The sequence below is a fragment of the Pleurodeles waltl genome, chromosome 5 (genome assembly GCF_031143425.1).
Source record: "Pleurodeles waltl isolate 20211129_DDA chromosome 5, aPleWal1.hap1.20221129, whole genome shotgun sequence".
Classification (NCBI taxonomy): Eukaryota; Metazoa; Chordata; class Amphibia; order Caudata; family Salamandridae; genus Pleurodeles; species Pleurodeles waltl.
Window position 1 is genome coordinate 479,764,774 of NC_090444.1, and position 16,197 is coordinate 479,780,970.

A 16,197-nucleotide genomic window follows, 5' to 3' on the forward strand; every position below is an offset into this window, starting at 1 on the left:
GAAGGCACGCATACGTCATGCCTTTTCCGGTGGTTAGCCCTACTCGAGCGCAGCGACCAAGTACAGAAAACATGCAAGGCTCACTGTTTCCCGTCAGGTTTGCGGACTACTTTTTCTCTATTTTCACAGTGTGATCTCGCTGGGCAGAAGTCGAGCGCTTTGCATACTATCGACCTTGTTGCACAGTTAATTGCACTTTTGCCGGTTACGTTCATAATTGCACTTTTGCCAATAGGTATTATCACGTGTGAACTGTAGCAGCGCGATCACGCTGTTTTTTTCTTTTAATGCAAGAAAAATCCGGTTGGGAGTTTACAACTGTGAATAGCTGTAACTCTGACAAATGCAAGACCCTAGTGCATTGCAAATGCTTGTTTCAAATGTATTTGTGTAAAAGTGTACAGGTATATATGTTCTTAATTTACTGCTCCAAGATTGCTTTCCGCCATCTTGGAACAGTAAATTAAAAAAAAAAATGGTGGTGGCAAGATGCATGTGTCATCAGACGTCTTAAGCCTGGATTGCTATAGCGACATGATGTTTATGCGTGCATTCATCATGACATGTATGTGTATAAGTCATCACACTTTATTCATTTTTTTTTTTTTGCAATGGCAAAAACATTAGGAAAACTATTAGATAGAAATGGGGAGGCCCACTGGCTTTGCAGGTTCTTGTTAAACGTTTGCCGTGGTAATTCCGCGCTAGGTCAAAGGTTAAATCTGCTGGCTAGCAAGCCGACAGCACGTTTAAATTGCTATATTTTTTTAAATTGCCGAATGATTGACACTGTACCACGAGTTGATTTGAAAAAATGGATAAGGTTGATTGTAATTTTCAAATGTTGTGGAAATTTATGATTTAGTATGTGGCTTGCATTTGTAACGCTGAACAAATAAGAGTTGAGTTGAGAAATAAAAGGTAAAGTGTTATTGTTTGGATCCTTTTAAATCTAGGGCTGGATACAGAGCTAAGTTTAGGATAAGGAAACGGTGAGAACATGGCAAGAGTTAATTATTCTTCATTTTGTGTTTTAGATGGAAACTCGAAAGCGTTTGGCTAAAATAGTGTTGGTCTTCGTGGGCTGCTTTGCTGTCTGCTGGTTCCCCAACCATGTGCTCTACATGTACCGCTCCTTTAACTACAGCGAGATCGACCCATCACTGGAGCACCTGATCATGACCCTCGTGGCCCGGGTCATGAGCTTCTGCAACTCCTGCGTCAACCCCTTTGCCCTCTACCTGCTCAGTGAGAGCTTCAGGAGACATTTCAACAGCCAGCTGTGCTGCCGACGCAAGAGACGCCGCGAGCGCTCCACCAGCTACCTCCTCAGCTCCTCCGCCATTCGAGTGACTTCCATCAAGAGCAATGCGCGGAACACTGTGACCAGCACCACACTGCTGAACGGGCACAGCCTGAGGCAGGAGGCGTCCCTGTGAACTCATCTCAAACCTGCATGGTCTAAAATGACTTTGGACTCTTAACTGTGGTGTCACTTTGTAGGAAAAATGTTTGAAGTAATCATAAAGGGCAGTGTTAAGGGGAACGGTTTATATTTTCACAGCAAGCAGATGCATTATCACTCCGGGGAGTTGGAGCAATGGCTTTTCGTGGTAAATATGCTCCAGACCTTCCAACTTGGTGATTTACATGCATGGTCTTTCAGTGTAAGTTCTGTCATGCTCACAAAATTCATTTTTGAAACAAGATCTAAGGTGATATGCCATCTCAAAATATTTATCTGACAGTTAAGTCACTTCTTTTATTGCTAAAGTCCGTATTGTGTTTTAGGCATCGTTGTTTTGTAAATGTCTTCTGTCTGTATATATAAAATACACAATGTGGTCAACACTAAGGTATGGCTGCTTAATCTTCATCTCTCAGAAATGTTGACAGGATCTTTGCCACGCGGCGGGGAAACCATGAGGGAGCTGTGAAGGCACCACACTAAGATAAGATGGGTGAGAATGAGTCTCTCCATTATGTCCATCATTTTTCTAAAATCAATTTGTGCGTTTCCATGTCTTCTTTGATGCCACAGATCCACTCCTGCTCCTCAGTAACATTCAGTTACTTTCATAGCTGCCTCTGATAACACATGCTGTTTTATGCAACACAAAGAGCTGGGTGACAAAGCTCCCTGCAGAGCAGACTGAAAGATATCTCTATGTGTTGGCATGGTAGAAGCAATATAAAATGACAAAATTAATATAAGAATCTAATTTTCGATTTATATAAATGTAATGTGAAGTAAGAGAGAATGTGCTGTAAACTGTACATTTCTTAAATCGTGATTTGAGTACAAATATTTAGAGTGAATTCAGATGTTTGCAACTGAAGTGAAAGATGCCATTACAGCTCTTGCTTTTTAAAATAACGTGGGTCAGAGTTTTTATAGGATAACTACTTTGAGGTCTTGGTTACACAGTGAACAACACAATTTGGGACCAGATCTACAAGCCATTTTTACAGTCACAAGCACTCTGCATCTGAGTTTGCAACTGCAAACAAATGTTTTTCATGTGTAACAGTTCCATTTCAGGAGTTGGTAAACCTATACTGACTCCTAAAATGGGATTGCAACTGGGCATTGAGTTGGTATTTAGAAATGGCATGTTGTGAATATCCCTTTCAAATACCGTATTTGTATCTAACATATCAATGGTCTACGACTCTAGATCAGGTGGAAAACAATTGAAAAGTTACAGACTTCCAAGTTAGGGAGGTAAATCTTGTGCAAAGGGTCAGGGACTCCCCTTGCACCACTTCCCCTTTGTGATTTTTTTTGTAAAAAATTCAGGGGCATTAGGCAGGGGTCTAAAGACTCACTTCCAACTCTTAGTGCAACTTTAAAAACTGATATATTTTTTTAAAGCAGCTTCATTTCCTGTAAAGAAAAAAAGGCTGCTTTAAAAAAGTAGTTTATTAAAAATCAGTCACGATATAGAGGTCTGCTCTCCCTTGCAGGCCAACATCCCTGTGATTTTGTCCATCTGGAGTCAGTTTCAAACTGTGACATTCCTTGTGAATGTTAATGGGGTAGGTCAGACTGCAGCTCACTCATATTATTAATTTTATGAACCAACATATAAGTACCTAGGTTAGTTAGTAAAATTCAGCACTGGTCTCAAAAAGACTGGTCACAAATTGCAACTGCTTTTTGCATGCAGTGTAATCGTACATCTGGCCCATAGTGGTGTACCACAGCACAAATGCAAGTAGGCGGTGTATTGTGGGACTTTTGTAGTTGAGGCAACCCGTTCTGTACACATCTCCTGTGTGTGCAGACAACTCTCTAAATCATAATATGTGTGAGTTTATGGATACAGCAAGTGTTATGCGTGGAAATGACATAATATTTAGACTTTTGTTCAATGTGCAGGCGCGTTTGCCCTTGGCGCTGAGATACTACGCACAGGCCAGTGCATGATTTTAGTTGATCTGGCTTTATATGGAACCCTGAGGGTGTTTTTGCTGTACCTACCCTCTTACGCCACCCTCTGTGTGTATTATAATGTATTTTACCCTATGCTGTTTCAATGCTGTGCTTACATCAACTTTTGTTGTTTTAGCTGCTTTGAGACACGCACCACACCTTTGTATCACTGGAAAGCCCGCTCACAAGTTTAGCATATCTGGGCCCATATTTTATGTTTTACTGGGAACGCAAGACAGAAGTAGGTTTTATGAAGTGGTGTAATATAATAAACAGTATGTGTAAGACCCGACAGGTCTTGGGGTGGGGGCGTGAGCGTCAGATTTTCCAAAAATCATGCTGGGATATGATGTTAAAATGCATTGTAGTACAAGCAGGTGCATGAAAGGGGCATAATGGGCAGTAGAAAGGGAGATGAGTGCGGATGGGTAGGGGTACTAAGTGAAAGAAAACACTTTGTAAAATAAACAACACTTTCGAGGTCAGAGAGGGAGGGAGCGTGTGCGTTTTTCTATGTGTATATGTAAAAACCCTGGTGAAATCCAACAGTTATCCTAGCATATCCGACGGGAAGCATCTGTACCCAACCATGTATAAGAAAATACATTTATAAGGGGGCGTAAAACCCCAAATATACCCCTTATGCTATACCCCTGAAACCAGTCTACTTGAAATAGATGTGATGTTTGAGGTTTTTGTTTTAAATTGTCATCCCAAACATACAAACGTTAAATGACTTTTTGTATGTTGTATGCCTTCACATGCATCTAAATTCCATAAGCCTCTACACAAAGGTCAATTGTCACAAAGTTCAAGTATGGTTTAACCACTGCACTCTACTAAATTCTTTATTTAGATTTAATAATAAGGGAAAAAAATCTTATTCTTTAATTGTTAGGAATATATGCAACTATGTGATTTACATGCAATGAATCCCACTTTTTATCGTTTTGTCTAAACATGCATCAACATAGTAAGACCCTAACTTTATATGTCAGTCCTGAAACTGACATAGAATCAGCTTAAACTACACATTTACCCTGCCTTTCGGGACACAATAAAGAACATCAACCTCTCACTGAACATATAAACCGTCAATGAGTAACTCCCACATTTACACCAGTGTAATGGTAGAGTTGAATGAAGGTCAGTATTCCCTATTCCTAATACACAATATACTCCTTATAAAGTGCCCACTTATAGCACAAACGTCGTTCTCTACTGGTTTGGTGAAAATCCATAATTTCAAGGATGGTTACAATCATTAACAGTATCAATAGTTCATCAATGTAGGTGGAAAATGATCAAAAACAATAATTTGACTTCCAGATAAATCTGATGGGTTACTATATGCACATGTCGCTCAACCTGAGTTAATCCAGACAGTAGACAGCAGAACCTTCAAAGCTAATTGTATTGGTAATTTATTAATGTTAATTACCAGCTCATGAACTTGTTGCATATTTTAAACAAGGACTGTGCTTTTTTTTCTCCTGGTACATAATACGTGACTGTAGTTTAGTCATATCTAGGGCTCCCAGTTTTATGGTAGTTTTTTTACATGTCTGTATGTCTTTTTCCATATATGTTTTGCTAATTTTATCTGCCGTTGCCACTTTTTATTTTAGGGTTTGTAAAAAAGAAAAAAAAGACAGTATATTTCCAGATTTCTTTAACCAATAAATGTGCATTCATATTTGAATGTCTGATAGGTTTCTTTGACACGAAGACCTACAAATGATAAATCAGTACACCTATACGAAACTATGAAACGTTTAATATCAACCTTTTGTATATCTACTGATGTTTAAGCCTCATTACTAACATTTCTTTAAATTAGCACTTTTTCTGTCAATCTTCAAAGCTTTTGCCCTGACAGTCATGACTGGCAGTATTTAAAACCACTCAAAACGAGTCCACTTTCTGCTGTTATCCATATTTAAAAATAAGTGAAGGCTAATGAAAGTGAAATTAGTGATCACATTGAAGGCAGCAGGTAAATCCAGGCGATTATGCAAATATTCATTCCAATGTCAAAAATACTTAATACGTCAATAACAAACTGGAGCACTGCTGTCTGCGTCCAATCACCCAGTGTAAAACCAGACTAGAAATGTTTTAAAGAATCGATGTCATATACAAATTTTGTTTCAGTTTTTTAGCTGCACTCCTTTGACTGACTTTTGCAAGGAAGGAAATTCTTGAAACAAATTTAAAGTTATTGAGATCTTCAGCATCAGCCAAGGATTTCTTTAGCAGAGGAGAAAGTGACCTGCCCCAGTTTTAAGACACTCAAGTAATACACCTTGAGCTAGAGATATACGAACCAGATTGATCCAGTATGGTACAAGCTGGCAGCTCAAGTCTGTTTTTAGAAATATTTACAGGAATCTAGTCCGTGAAGTGGTTTGTGGCCTTCACGTTGGCTACATTTCCAATCCATTCAGTATGAGTGGCCGCTCGCGGCCGCTCCTGCCTGGCCGTGTTGGAGGCGACGCTCGCTGAGATACACGCAGTTCCTCAGCACCATGGAGGCGCCTCGAGCCTATCTCGAAAGCGCTATTTCGCCCTCTTTTCTTCGTCCGGCATTGCGAGTTCATGGAACTGGCCCCAGGGTGTAAGATGGCGGCCGGGACGGGAGCTTAGCTTTCGAGCTCCGGCCCGTGCCTACTACAAAAAAAACCTGAGGGCGCCCCCCCCGGGACGCCGAGTGGGGAGCGGAGGAGACGGGGGACTGTCTGGGCACCCAGTGCCTACCTGGGGCCTCGGGTCTGCCGCAATCGCCGCGCCGCGGGTGTGAGTCCCGGCGGGCGGGGACGAGCGGGTGGCCGCGACCGCGCGGCACGCCCGGCACAGAGCCGCGAGATCGGGGGACCGCTACTACAGAGGCGGCGCGCCCCCTAGTGCGGCACAGACGGAGTGGGGAGAGGGAGCGAGGGGGTGCCAATCCCCCCCTAGAAGAGAGGAAAGGAGCGAGCGTTGCTCTGTGTGAGCCTCCCCCACAGCGACTGGATAGATTGCAGCAGGGAACACGAGGGGACCAGCGGGCCCAACGACGAGGTCAGTGGAGAGAGAGTGAGCTGCAAAAGGCTGCAGAGTGAGTCCCCTGTTTGTGGACCCCCCCCCGTTTGTGTGGAGGTGGGGGCGCAGATGAAGGCAGCCTGCTTGAGGGGTGATACGCAGTGAAGTCTGCGCCATCTTGGAAAAGGACGTACTCCGTCTTCTGTGAGGACTGTGCCATCTTGGATAAGGACGTACCCCGTCTTCTGTGAGGACTGCGCCATCTTGGATAAGGACGTACCCCGTCTTCTGTGACGACTGCGCCATCTTGGATAAGGACGTACCCCGTCTTCTGTGACGACTGCGCCATCCCGGGGACTACGGAGCCCGTAAAATAGACGAGTCCCCAGGGAGGACCCGAAGCGGCTGGCCCCACTCCGCTGAGCTGAGCCGTGCTTGCCTCTGACACCCTGCGGAGAGAAGGAAAGCGGAACACCGGTGACCTGATCGGGGTCAAGGAACAAAACTGGCGAGGCCCCTTGACTTGGGGACCCTGGAAAACTAACTCTAGAGACCCCTACTCGGAGGTCCGACAGAGCACCACTGGAGGCACCTGAAGACAAGATTGTACAAACGCAGCATTAAGGTGAGAGCCTCTGGGAATATAATGGAAACACCCCTGGTCCGGGGAATCACCTGGCGAGTTGAATTGAACCAGATCCCAGCAGGGACTATTTCCAAGTCTCTACACTAAGAGGGGGGTTTCAAGACCAAAGCAAGAGTAAAAGCGATCCACCCAGTTTCTTTCTGACCCCAACTATGGATTGTGGGCTCTGAGAGTAACTCCACACCTTGCCCCATCACTCGAGCAAACTACAACGATCTGTAGGGAAACCACCTTCATTTGGCACATGCACATCACCGCAAAATGGGTAAAACGGGCCAACACCGTGCAGTACAGTCCTCTAGACTCTTAGGTCATTGGGAGGTAGTTCTGTCTGAGGTAGGAGTGAGATGCACTCCTTGCACCATTTCTTCACAGCTGTGCAGCACTTAGTGCCAGTTGCAACGTTTAGGTTTGCGCAAGCACGCACGCTGGTCTTTCGCTGTATTGGCAGCAGCCCCAACATTCTGGACACAGGGCATTTGAGCCCCTTTGGGTTGGCCAGCTGACTAGGGGTTCCTGGTGGTTTGTAGGGCACCAGGCCCCATTATGTATTTGTGGTGCTAGGAAATGTATTTCTGGTAGTTTGATTTTCAGACCCTGTTCTGGCTACCCCTAAATTGTGTTTTATGATTTTGAGGTTCTGGCATACTTTGGGTCATGCTAGTGAAATTATGTTCCACCCTGTGCTTTTTGCCCATAATGATGCCGATACTTAGGAGATAAGTATCTAATATTAGACTGTTGAGATTTGGGGCGTACATTGTCTTTGATACCTATTGTGATGCTGTGCTTTATGTGGTTTATATCTCAGGATGATAAGTACAGTGATTTTCCTCTTACACCACTTCATCTCCTATCCCATCTTGTTGAATTAGCCCTGTTCTGAAGTAACAACCTATCCCTAATTGCCTCACTTTCCTGTCTCCACAATAACTCAGGTTCCTTCACCCGATGTCTGGATTACGTGCCCCCTTCTTGCCCTCATACTTCTCCTCACCACCACCGTCCTAGTAACACCCTTCCCTTTTCCCCACCACCCTCCTCCTCCACAATTTCCCAACATGGCCACCGCTCGAATTAAGTCTGGAATTAATTGCTACAAAATCATCTACCCTTCTAACCTGTCTAAAGCTGCAACAAAACGTTTCAAGCATAACACCATTGAATATTTCCCTGATTCCCTTTTTGTCGATCAGTTTTACAATGGTCGATATGGGGGGCTCAAAAATGATCTAATTTTTTTCACGCACGACATACCCTCTTGGTCTACCAGCTTTTACAATTCCTTTAACGTCACCTCCTCCTCCTCTATCCCCCATGGGAAACGGCTAAAAATTTCCCCCTCTGCGTGTTTTAACGGCTCCCTCACTATCTCACTCTATAACAACGGTACTGTTATGATCCAAGCCAAAGACACTTGTCTCTCTCTCTTTGACCGCCTCTTCCCTTCCCTACTCCCCTCCCCTGCTACCGGGCTATCCCTTGACTCTCCATCTAGCTCCACCAATTACTCCCTTTCTCCTCCCCTGACCCCCCCACTCTCCAACAGGCTACACCCTGGGGAGGCACAGGTCGACCCTCTTCTCTCCCCTCGGACCTCCCCTCGCATTCTTCCCCCCTCACAGTTTGCCCCTCCCCTCTTCACTTCAGCCTTACCTCGAGCTAACACGCTCCTCGTCCATTCCGCACCGTCCCGGCACTCCATTCTCATCTCCTCCCCCCTATCACTTCCAGCCACCCCCCTCCTTAGACCCCCTCTCCTCCAGCCCTCTCCCCCTGTCTATGTTCCCTACGCTCCCCTTGTTCCCTCCTCCGCTCTTCTTTTCCGCCCACTCCTCCCCTCACTATGTACCCCGATTTCCCCGCAAATACATTCCATCCCTCTCCCTCCCCACTCTCCTCCAGCACTACTGTGCTACCCCCTTTCCTCCCCTGGTAACCCCTTCCCTCCCTCGGACCGAGCAGAATCACTTCCTTTCTTCAACTTCCCTTTCTCCCAATCCCCCCCATTCTGCCCGATTCCCGCTCCATCACAGCCACCTCACTTAGCTGCCAGGACCTATCCCACTCTATCCAACTCCTCCCCCTCCCTTTCATACCTCCCTAATCCCTATGACTCCTCACACTCCTCCCCTCTCCTATCGCCCCACCGCCCCACTCCTCTACTATCGCCCCCTAGTTCTGCCCTCAATTCCTATCCTTCTTGCAACGCCAACAATGACAACTCTCCTCTCACCCCTGGTGCACCAACTCCTGCTCTCACCCTAAACCTTTCCCCACCTCTGAACCCTATACCCCTACTCCCCTCCCGTCCCCCCACCTCTTCCTGCCGTACACTGCCTAGTGCACCCCCTCCTGTTTCCATCGAGCCACCCATTACGCCGTGCTCTTCCTTACTCTCTCTGGAAAAAAAGCTAGGCTCTCTAATCACCGCCATCTCCCAACTTGAAGCTACCATTTTAGTTTTAAGCTCCAAGATCTCGACTTTTCCACACACCTTAATTCCTTTGGCTAACACTCACCCTTCCACGAGATGCACCTCACCACCACACCCCACTATAGCTAAACATAGCCAGTCGTCTGCAAATCCACACAAGCACTCGAACGCCACCCTTCCTTCACTTCCACTTCCCAGTAACCCTGTAATCTACACTATTCCGACCATCTCCTCTGTCAGAACCACTCGCCCACCTAAATCCTCCCGAGCGCCCTCATATAAGCACAATATCCCTATCACCCCTCATAGCCCAAGTGCCCCCGTCACCAAAACAGTTGCGTCAGAGCTGCGCTGTCTGCTCCACAACTGCAGATCTGCAATAAAACACAAACTTGAAATCTCCGATACCATCAACCAGCACAATATTGACATGATCTTCCTCACAGAGACCTGGTTCAACGATTCCTCTCACTCTATGTTTGATCTCCTTGTACCCACAGGCTATTCTATACTTAGAAATGACAGAATTGACAAAGTGGGGGGAGGTGTTGCGGTCATCTTTAGAAACTCCCTTCAACTTAAGGCCCTTCCTAACAGCTCCTGCCACACTTTTGAATGCCTATCACTTGAGCTTCAATTGCACCACCGCTCACCTCTCAGATTCCATGCTATTTACCACCCGCCTGGTAGCAGCCCTTCGTTTATGGAGGAACTCACGGACTGTATCAGCGACCAATTCACGCAAAGTGACAATCAGATCTTCGTGGGTGACTTCAATGTCCACTGGGGCTCGCCTCAAGACACAAATGCGAATTTGCTGGCCACCTTCCTCTCTGCAAACGATCTTATCCAACACTGCACAGAAACAACACACTCTAAAGGCTCAATCCTAGACCTTGTCATTTCTAAAGCAGGCTTGCTGACTATCGCTACCCCTATTCATGTAGACTGGTCGGACCACCTCCTCATCCCATTCTCTCTTCACCTATCACACTCTATAACTCTGGGCCAGCCTAAGAGGGCTACTTCCTGGTTCCGTGACACTAAAAATATTGACCTCAGTACCCTCTGTAATTCTGCCTTGCTATCACTTCCAAGGCTAGACCCGGACCTAGAGGTCAACGAACTCACCTCCCAATGCCTCACAGTCCTTGCAGTCGAAATCAATAATGTCGCTCCTCTCCAAAGCAAAAAGAAAAGGCCCACTCCCTCAGCACCTTGGTTCAACAAATCCCTCTATGAAGAAAGGAAGCTCATAAGAGCCCTTGAGAAACAATGGAGACAAGCACCCTCCACTGAAAATTTGGCCACGCTTCGTTCAGCAAGATCCAAGTACCACAATCTCATCTTCCTTGGAAAAGCGTCGCACTACAAATCCCTCCTTGACTCAGCCAAAAATAGACCCAAAAAACTATTCGACCTCATCAAGAACCCTAACAGCTCTCCCCCAACCTCCAATTTGGAAGATTCCACAAAGAAAGCAGCGGAATTCGCTATATTCTTTGACGAAAAGGTAAAATCACTTGTAGATCAGGTCATTCATCCTACCCCCACAGAGGAGTGCAAATCCTTAACCATTTGGCAAAACTTTGACCCCATCTCTGACGATGCTCTCCTTAAATGCATCCTCGATACAAAGCCCTCTAACCATTCTCTTGACCCCATCCCCAGTGCCATTGCCATTGACTTCTATACTAATTCTCTTTCCTACTGGACCACTCTGGTCAACCTCTCACTCAGTCAAGGCTCCCTTCCTGTGTCCTTCAAAACTGGGCAGGTCACCCCTCTGCTAAAAAAACCCACTGCTGATGCGAACGACCTCAACAACTACCGTCCCATCACTAACCTACCCTTTCTTGCGAAAATCACAGAAAAATGTGTAGCGAAACAACTCTCTCGCCATATCAAGGAAAATGATCTTCTTGACAATTTCCAGTCTGGCTTCATTCAAAACCGCAGCACTGAAACAGCCCTGCTGCTAGTGATTGACGACGCGCTGCGGATACTCGATTCAGGGGAGTCTTGTCTTCTAATTCTTCTTGACCTCTCTGCAGCCTTTGACACTGTCAATCACAACACTCTCCTTAACACCCTTCAACAGAGAATGGGCATGGAGGGCACTGTGCTCAAATGGTTTGCCTCCTTCCTCTCTGATAGATCCCAAATGGTCAAAATAGCTAACAGTCTTTCAGCTCCTGTAGCAGTCAGTCAAGGTGTTCCTCAAGGCTCCATACTTGCACCCACACTGTTCAATCTCTATTTAGAACCGTTGGGAAATCTGCTGAGTAAATCCGGGATCCACTATCATCTATATGCGGATGACACTCAGATTTACCTTAAGGTGGCCTCCAATCACGATCTCTCCTTCCTTAGCTCTACCCTCGACTCCATTCAAAACTGGATGGTAACTCATCAACTGATCCTGAATCCCTCCAAAACAGAATTCCTCCTCCTTTCCTCCTCCCTTTCTCATCCCCCAGTGCAAACATGGATGGATCAGATCAATCTAATGAACAATAAGCCCATCATTGTCGAGAGCGCAAAATCCCTGGGTGTCATTCTCGACAAAAAACTTAATCTACTCTCCCACATTAACTCCATAGCAAAGTCTGCTCGACACCAACTGCGCCTTCTTTGGGGGATTCGTCGCTTCTTCCCGGAGTACGACCTTAAAACCCTGGTCCAAGCGCTGGTTCTCTCCAGATTGGACTACTGCAACTCTCTTCTTACTGGCCTTCCCAAATCCCACCTTTTCCCCCTGAAGTCTATTCTCCATTCAGCAGCGCGTTTCATATATGGGGCCAAAAGAAGCGACCACATCACACCCATTTTATCCACCCTCCGTTGGCTTCCCATAGAGGCAAGATCGATCTACAAAACTGCATGTATCACCCACAAAGCCTTGCACTCCTCTTCCCCTCGCTACCTGGTGAATAAACTGAAACTCTCTGGGGGCTCCAGACCTTCACGTAATGCAGAAAAGTTATTGCTTGAACCTCCCATTTTCAAGAAGGAAAGATTGATGGCCCAATCCTTTTCAGGCAACGCGGTGAGAATCTGGAACTCACTTCCGCCTCAGCTTCGGACCACCACCTCTTCCCAGGCCTTCAAAACTGACCTCAAAGCTCTCCTCCTTCAAAGACACCTCCTAAGTTAATTCAAGCCCTCTGTTTTCAGAAGGAAGTCCTTCCATTATAGGATATTCTGTTCTCCATGCCTATAGAAGTGCCTTCCCAGGGTGTTTTTGTGTTTTGAGTGTCTGCCATTTAGTGCAGTATTTTACCTCTACCTGTATCTTGTACTCGTTTGTAACATGCACACGGCACCTTTCCTTTTCAACGTATCATTTGCTACCTCTTATATCTTGTTTGCTTTTGATACATGCACAACGGCCACCACTGCCTCATGTAACGTAACTATTGTTTTAGTGTTTTGAGTGTCTACCATTGATTGCAACTTTTTTACCTCTATTCGTACTTTATTTTCTCTTGTATCCTGCACACGTCACTTTTTCCTCTCATAACGTATCGTTTGCTACCTCATTTATTTTTTGCTCTTGATACGTGCACAATTATCACGATTGCCTCTTGTAATTTAACGCTTGTTTTTGTAACAGGCTCACTTGTAATTTGTCTCCTCTTGTATCTTTACTTTGCCTATTGTGAAGCGCTCTGACACCTTCGGGTAAAAGTCCGCGCTATATAAAAACGCATTAAATAAATAAATAAATAAATAAATATGAGAACCTCCTTTAAAATTGATACTGACATCTCTGGGTTTCATATTGCCAGTTGCAGTTAGTGTAGTTAATCATATAGTTGAGGCAAAGAAAGCACAGTATTTCAACTTCCTGATCAAAAAATGGAGCAAATTATTCACTTTTGCATTAAGATATTTCAGAAATTAGAGAAAACGTGCCTAGGCGAAGTGAGAGTAGAATTGTTGGGAGAGAGATACACAGTATTGCAATGAGCATGTTGGAATGAAGGGAAGAGCTGATGAATGAACGCCGAAGGCAGTTAAGTAATAATCCTCGTGTTTATTGTGCAGGTTGTAAGTTCATCCATAGAGAAAGCATCCCGACCTCCGTCTCCTCCCGCAACCATCCGGTCTGTCTCGCATTCCACCCTATGCTCGAGCCTCCTTCCTACATTCCACCCCATGCTCGAGCCTCTCATTCAACATTCCTCCCACACCCACAGTAGTTCTAAGAACCTACATATAACAGAGCGTTAATCTTCTCTTCTTTTACAACGCATGCATTTTGACAATAATTGATGTTGGGTACAATCAGCTGACCCATAACATATTTAGTAGCCCCAACCCAAGCCTACATCTCCTTTTCTATGACAAAACACCCAAGTGTATTAATCCTGTTGATTTAGCCCTGACAGGATGAAATCAAGCCGCATGTGTTTGTGTCAGCTGTCACACAACAGACTCTGTCAGCAACAAACGACTGAAACTGAGGGCCAGTGGTAATATTGACTCATATCAAACCTGTTTTTCTTCTGCAGTCTTCAACACGAATGAGTTTCAAACAGATCCACACCCTGGAAACAAGAATAGGCTTCCCTGTTCTACTCCTGCATTGGCTCACCTCCTACCTCACCATCTGCCATCAGCTCGATCAGACAGGGAATAAAAGATCCCAGAAGCCTCCTATCTCATGCAGCCTGGCGTCTTTTATACTTGCCTCAAGAGCTCTGTACACTTTTCTATCAAGCCTTTGCTCATCCAAACAGTATCAATATCTAATTTGATGGTACTCTCTTGTAAACATTTTGTTTGCCATGTACGTACCATTTCATAACATGGGATTTCTTACATGCAGTAAAGGTTTTTTCCACCACTGTAATTTATTACCTTTCTATAAGGTGATATCTTAGCTTAACCCCTTCGCTGCCAGGCCTTTTCCCCCTCCTGTGCCAGGCCTTTTTTTGCCTATTTGGGGCAGTTCGCGCTTAGGCCCTCATAACTTTTTGTCCACATAAGCTAACCAAGCCAAATTTGCGTCCTTTTTTTCCAACATCCTAGGGATTCTAGAGGTACCCAGACTTTGTGGGTTCCCCTGAAGGAGGCCAAGAAATTGGCCAAAATACAGGGACATTTTCGTTTTTTTCAAAAAAATTGGAAAAAGTGGCTGCAGAAGAAGGCTTGTGGTTTTTCCCCTGAAAATGGCATCAACAAAGGGTTTGTGGTGCTAAACTCAGCAGCTTCTCAGCTTTCAGGAACAGGCAGACTTGAATCAGAAAACCCAATTTTTCAACACAATTTTGGCATTTTACTGGGACATACCCCATTTTTGCAATTTTTTTGTGCTTTCAGCCTCCTTCCAGTCAGTGACAGAAATGGGCATGAAACCAATGCTGGATCCCAGAAACCTAAACATTTCTGAAAAGTAGACAAAATTCTGAATTCAGCAAGGGGTCATTTGTGTAGATCCTACAAGGGTTTCCTCCAGAAAATAACAACTGAAAAAGAAAAATATTGAAATTGAGGTGAAAAAAACATAAATGTTTCTCTACGTTTTACTCTGTAACTTTTCCCTGCAATGTCAGATTATCGAAAGCAATATACCGTTACGTCTGCTGGACTCCTCTGGTTGCGTGGAAATATAGGGCTTGTAGGTTCATCAAGAACCCAAGGAACCCAGAGCCAATAAATGAGCTGCACCCTGCAGTACGTTTTCATTCTATACTGGGTATACAGCAATTCATTTGCTGAAATATAAAGAGTAAAAAATTGCTATCAAGAAAACCTTTGTATTTCCAAAAAGGGCACAAGATAAGGTGTTGAGGAGCAGTGGTTATTTGCACATCTCTGAATTCCGGGGTGACCATACTAACGTGAATTACAGGACATTTCTCAAATAGATGTCTTTTTTACACACTCTCCTATATTTGGAAGGAAAAAATGTAGAGAAAGACAAGGGGCAATAACACTTGTTTTGCTAATCTATGTTCCCCCAAGTCTCCCGATAAAAATGATACCTCACTTGTGTGGGTAGGCCTAGCGCCCGCGACAGGAAACGCCCCAAAGTGCAACGTGGACACATCCAATTTTTTGAAAGAAAACAGAGGTGTTTTTTGCGAAGTGCCTACCTGTAGATTTTGGCCTCTAGCTCAGCCGGCACCTAGGGAAACCTACCAAACCTGTGCATTTCTAAAAACTAGAGACCTAGGGGAATCCAAGGAGGGGTGACTTGCGGGGCTCGGACCAGGTTCTGATACCCAGAATCCTTGCAAACCTCAAAATTTGGCTAAAAAAACACATGTTCCTCACATTTCTGTGGCAGAAAGTTCTGGAATCTGAGAGGAGCCACAAATTTCCTTCCATCCAGCGTTCCCCCAAGTCTCCCGATAAAAATGATACCTCACTTGTGTGGGTAGGCCTAGCGCCCGCGACAGGAAACGCCCCAAAGCGCAACGTGGACACATCCAAATTTTTGAAAGAAAACAGAGGTGTTTTTTGCGAAGTGCCTACCTGTAGATTTTGGCCTCTAGCTCAGCCGGCACCTAGGGAAACCTACCAAACCTGTGCATTTCTGAAAACTAGAGACCTAGGGGAATCCCAGATGGGGTGACTTGCGGGGCTCGGACCAGGTTCTGTTACCCAGAATCCTTTGCAAACCTCAAAATTTGGCTAAAAAAACAC

General features: G+C 45.0%; 1 protein-coding gene across 1 annotated transcript in view; it reads left to right on the forward strand.

Annotated features, from left to right (window-relative positions):
- Positions 1 to 1,851, forward strand: part of NMBR (neuromedin B receptor) — a 423,166-nt gene extending 421,315 nt beyond the window's left edge. Inside the window, exon 3 of the mRNA XM_069234302.1 lies at positions 1,038 to 1,851. Within this exon, the coding sequence (XP_069090403.1) occupies positions 1,038 to 1,439 (402 nt within the window). The 3' untranslated portion in view covers positions 1,440 to 1,851. The remainder of the gene's footprint in view (positions 1 to 1,037) is intronic.
- The last annotated feature ends 14,346 nt before the right edge of the window (positions 1,852 to 16,197 follow it).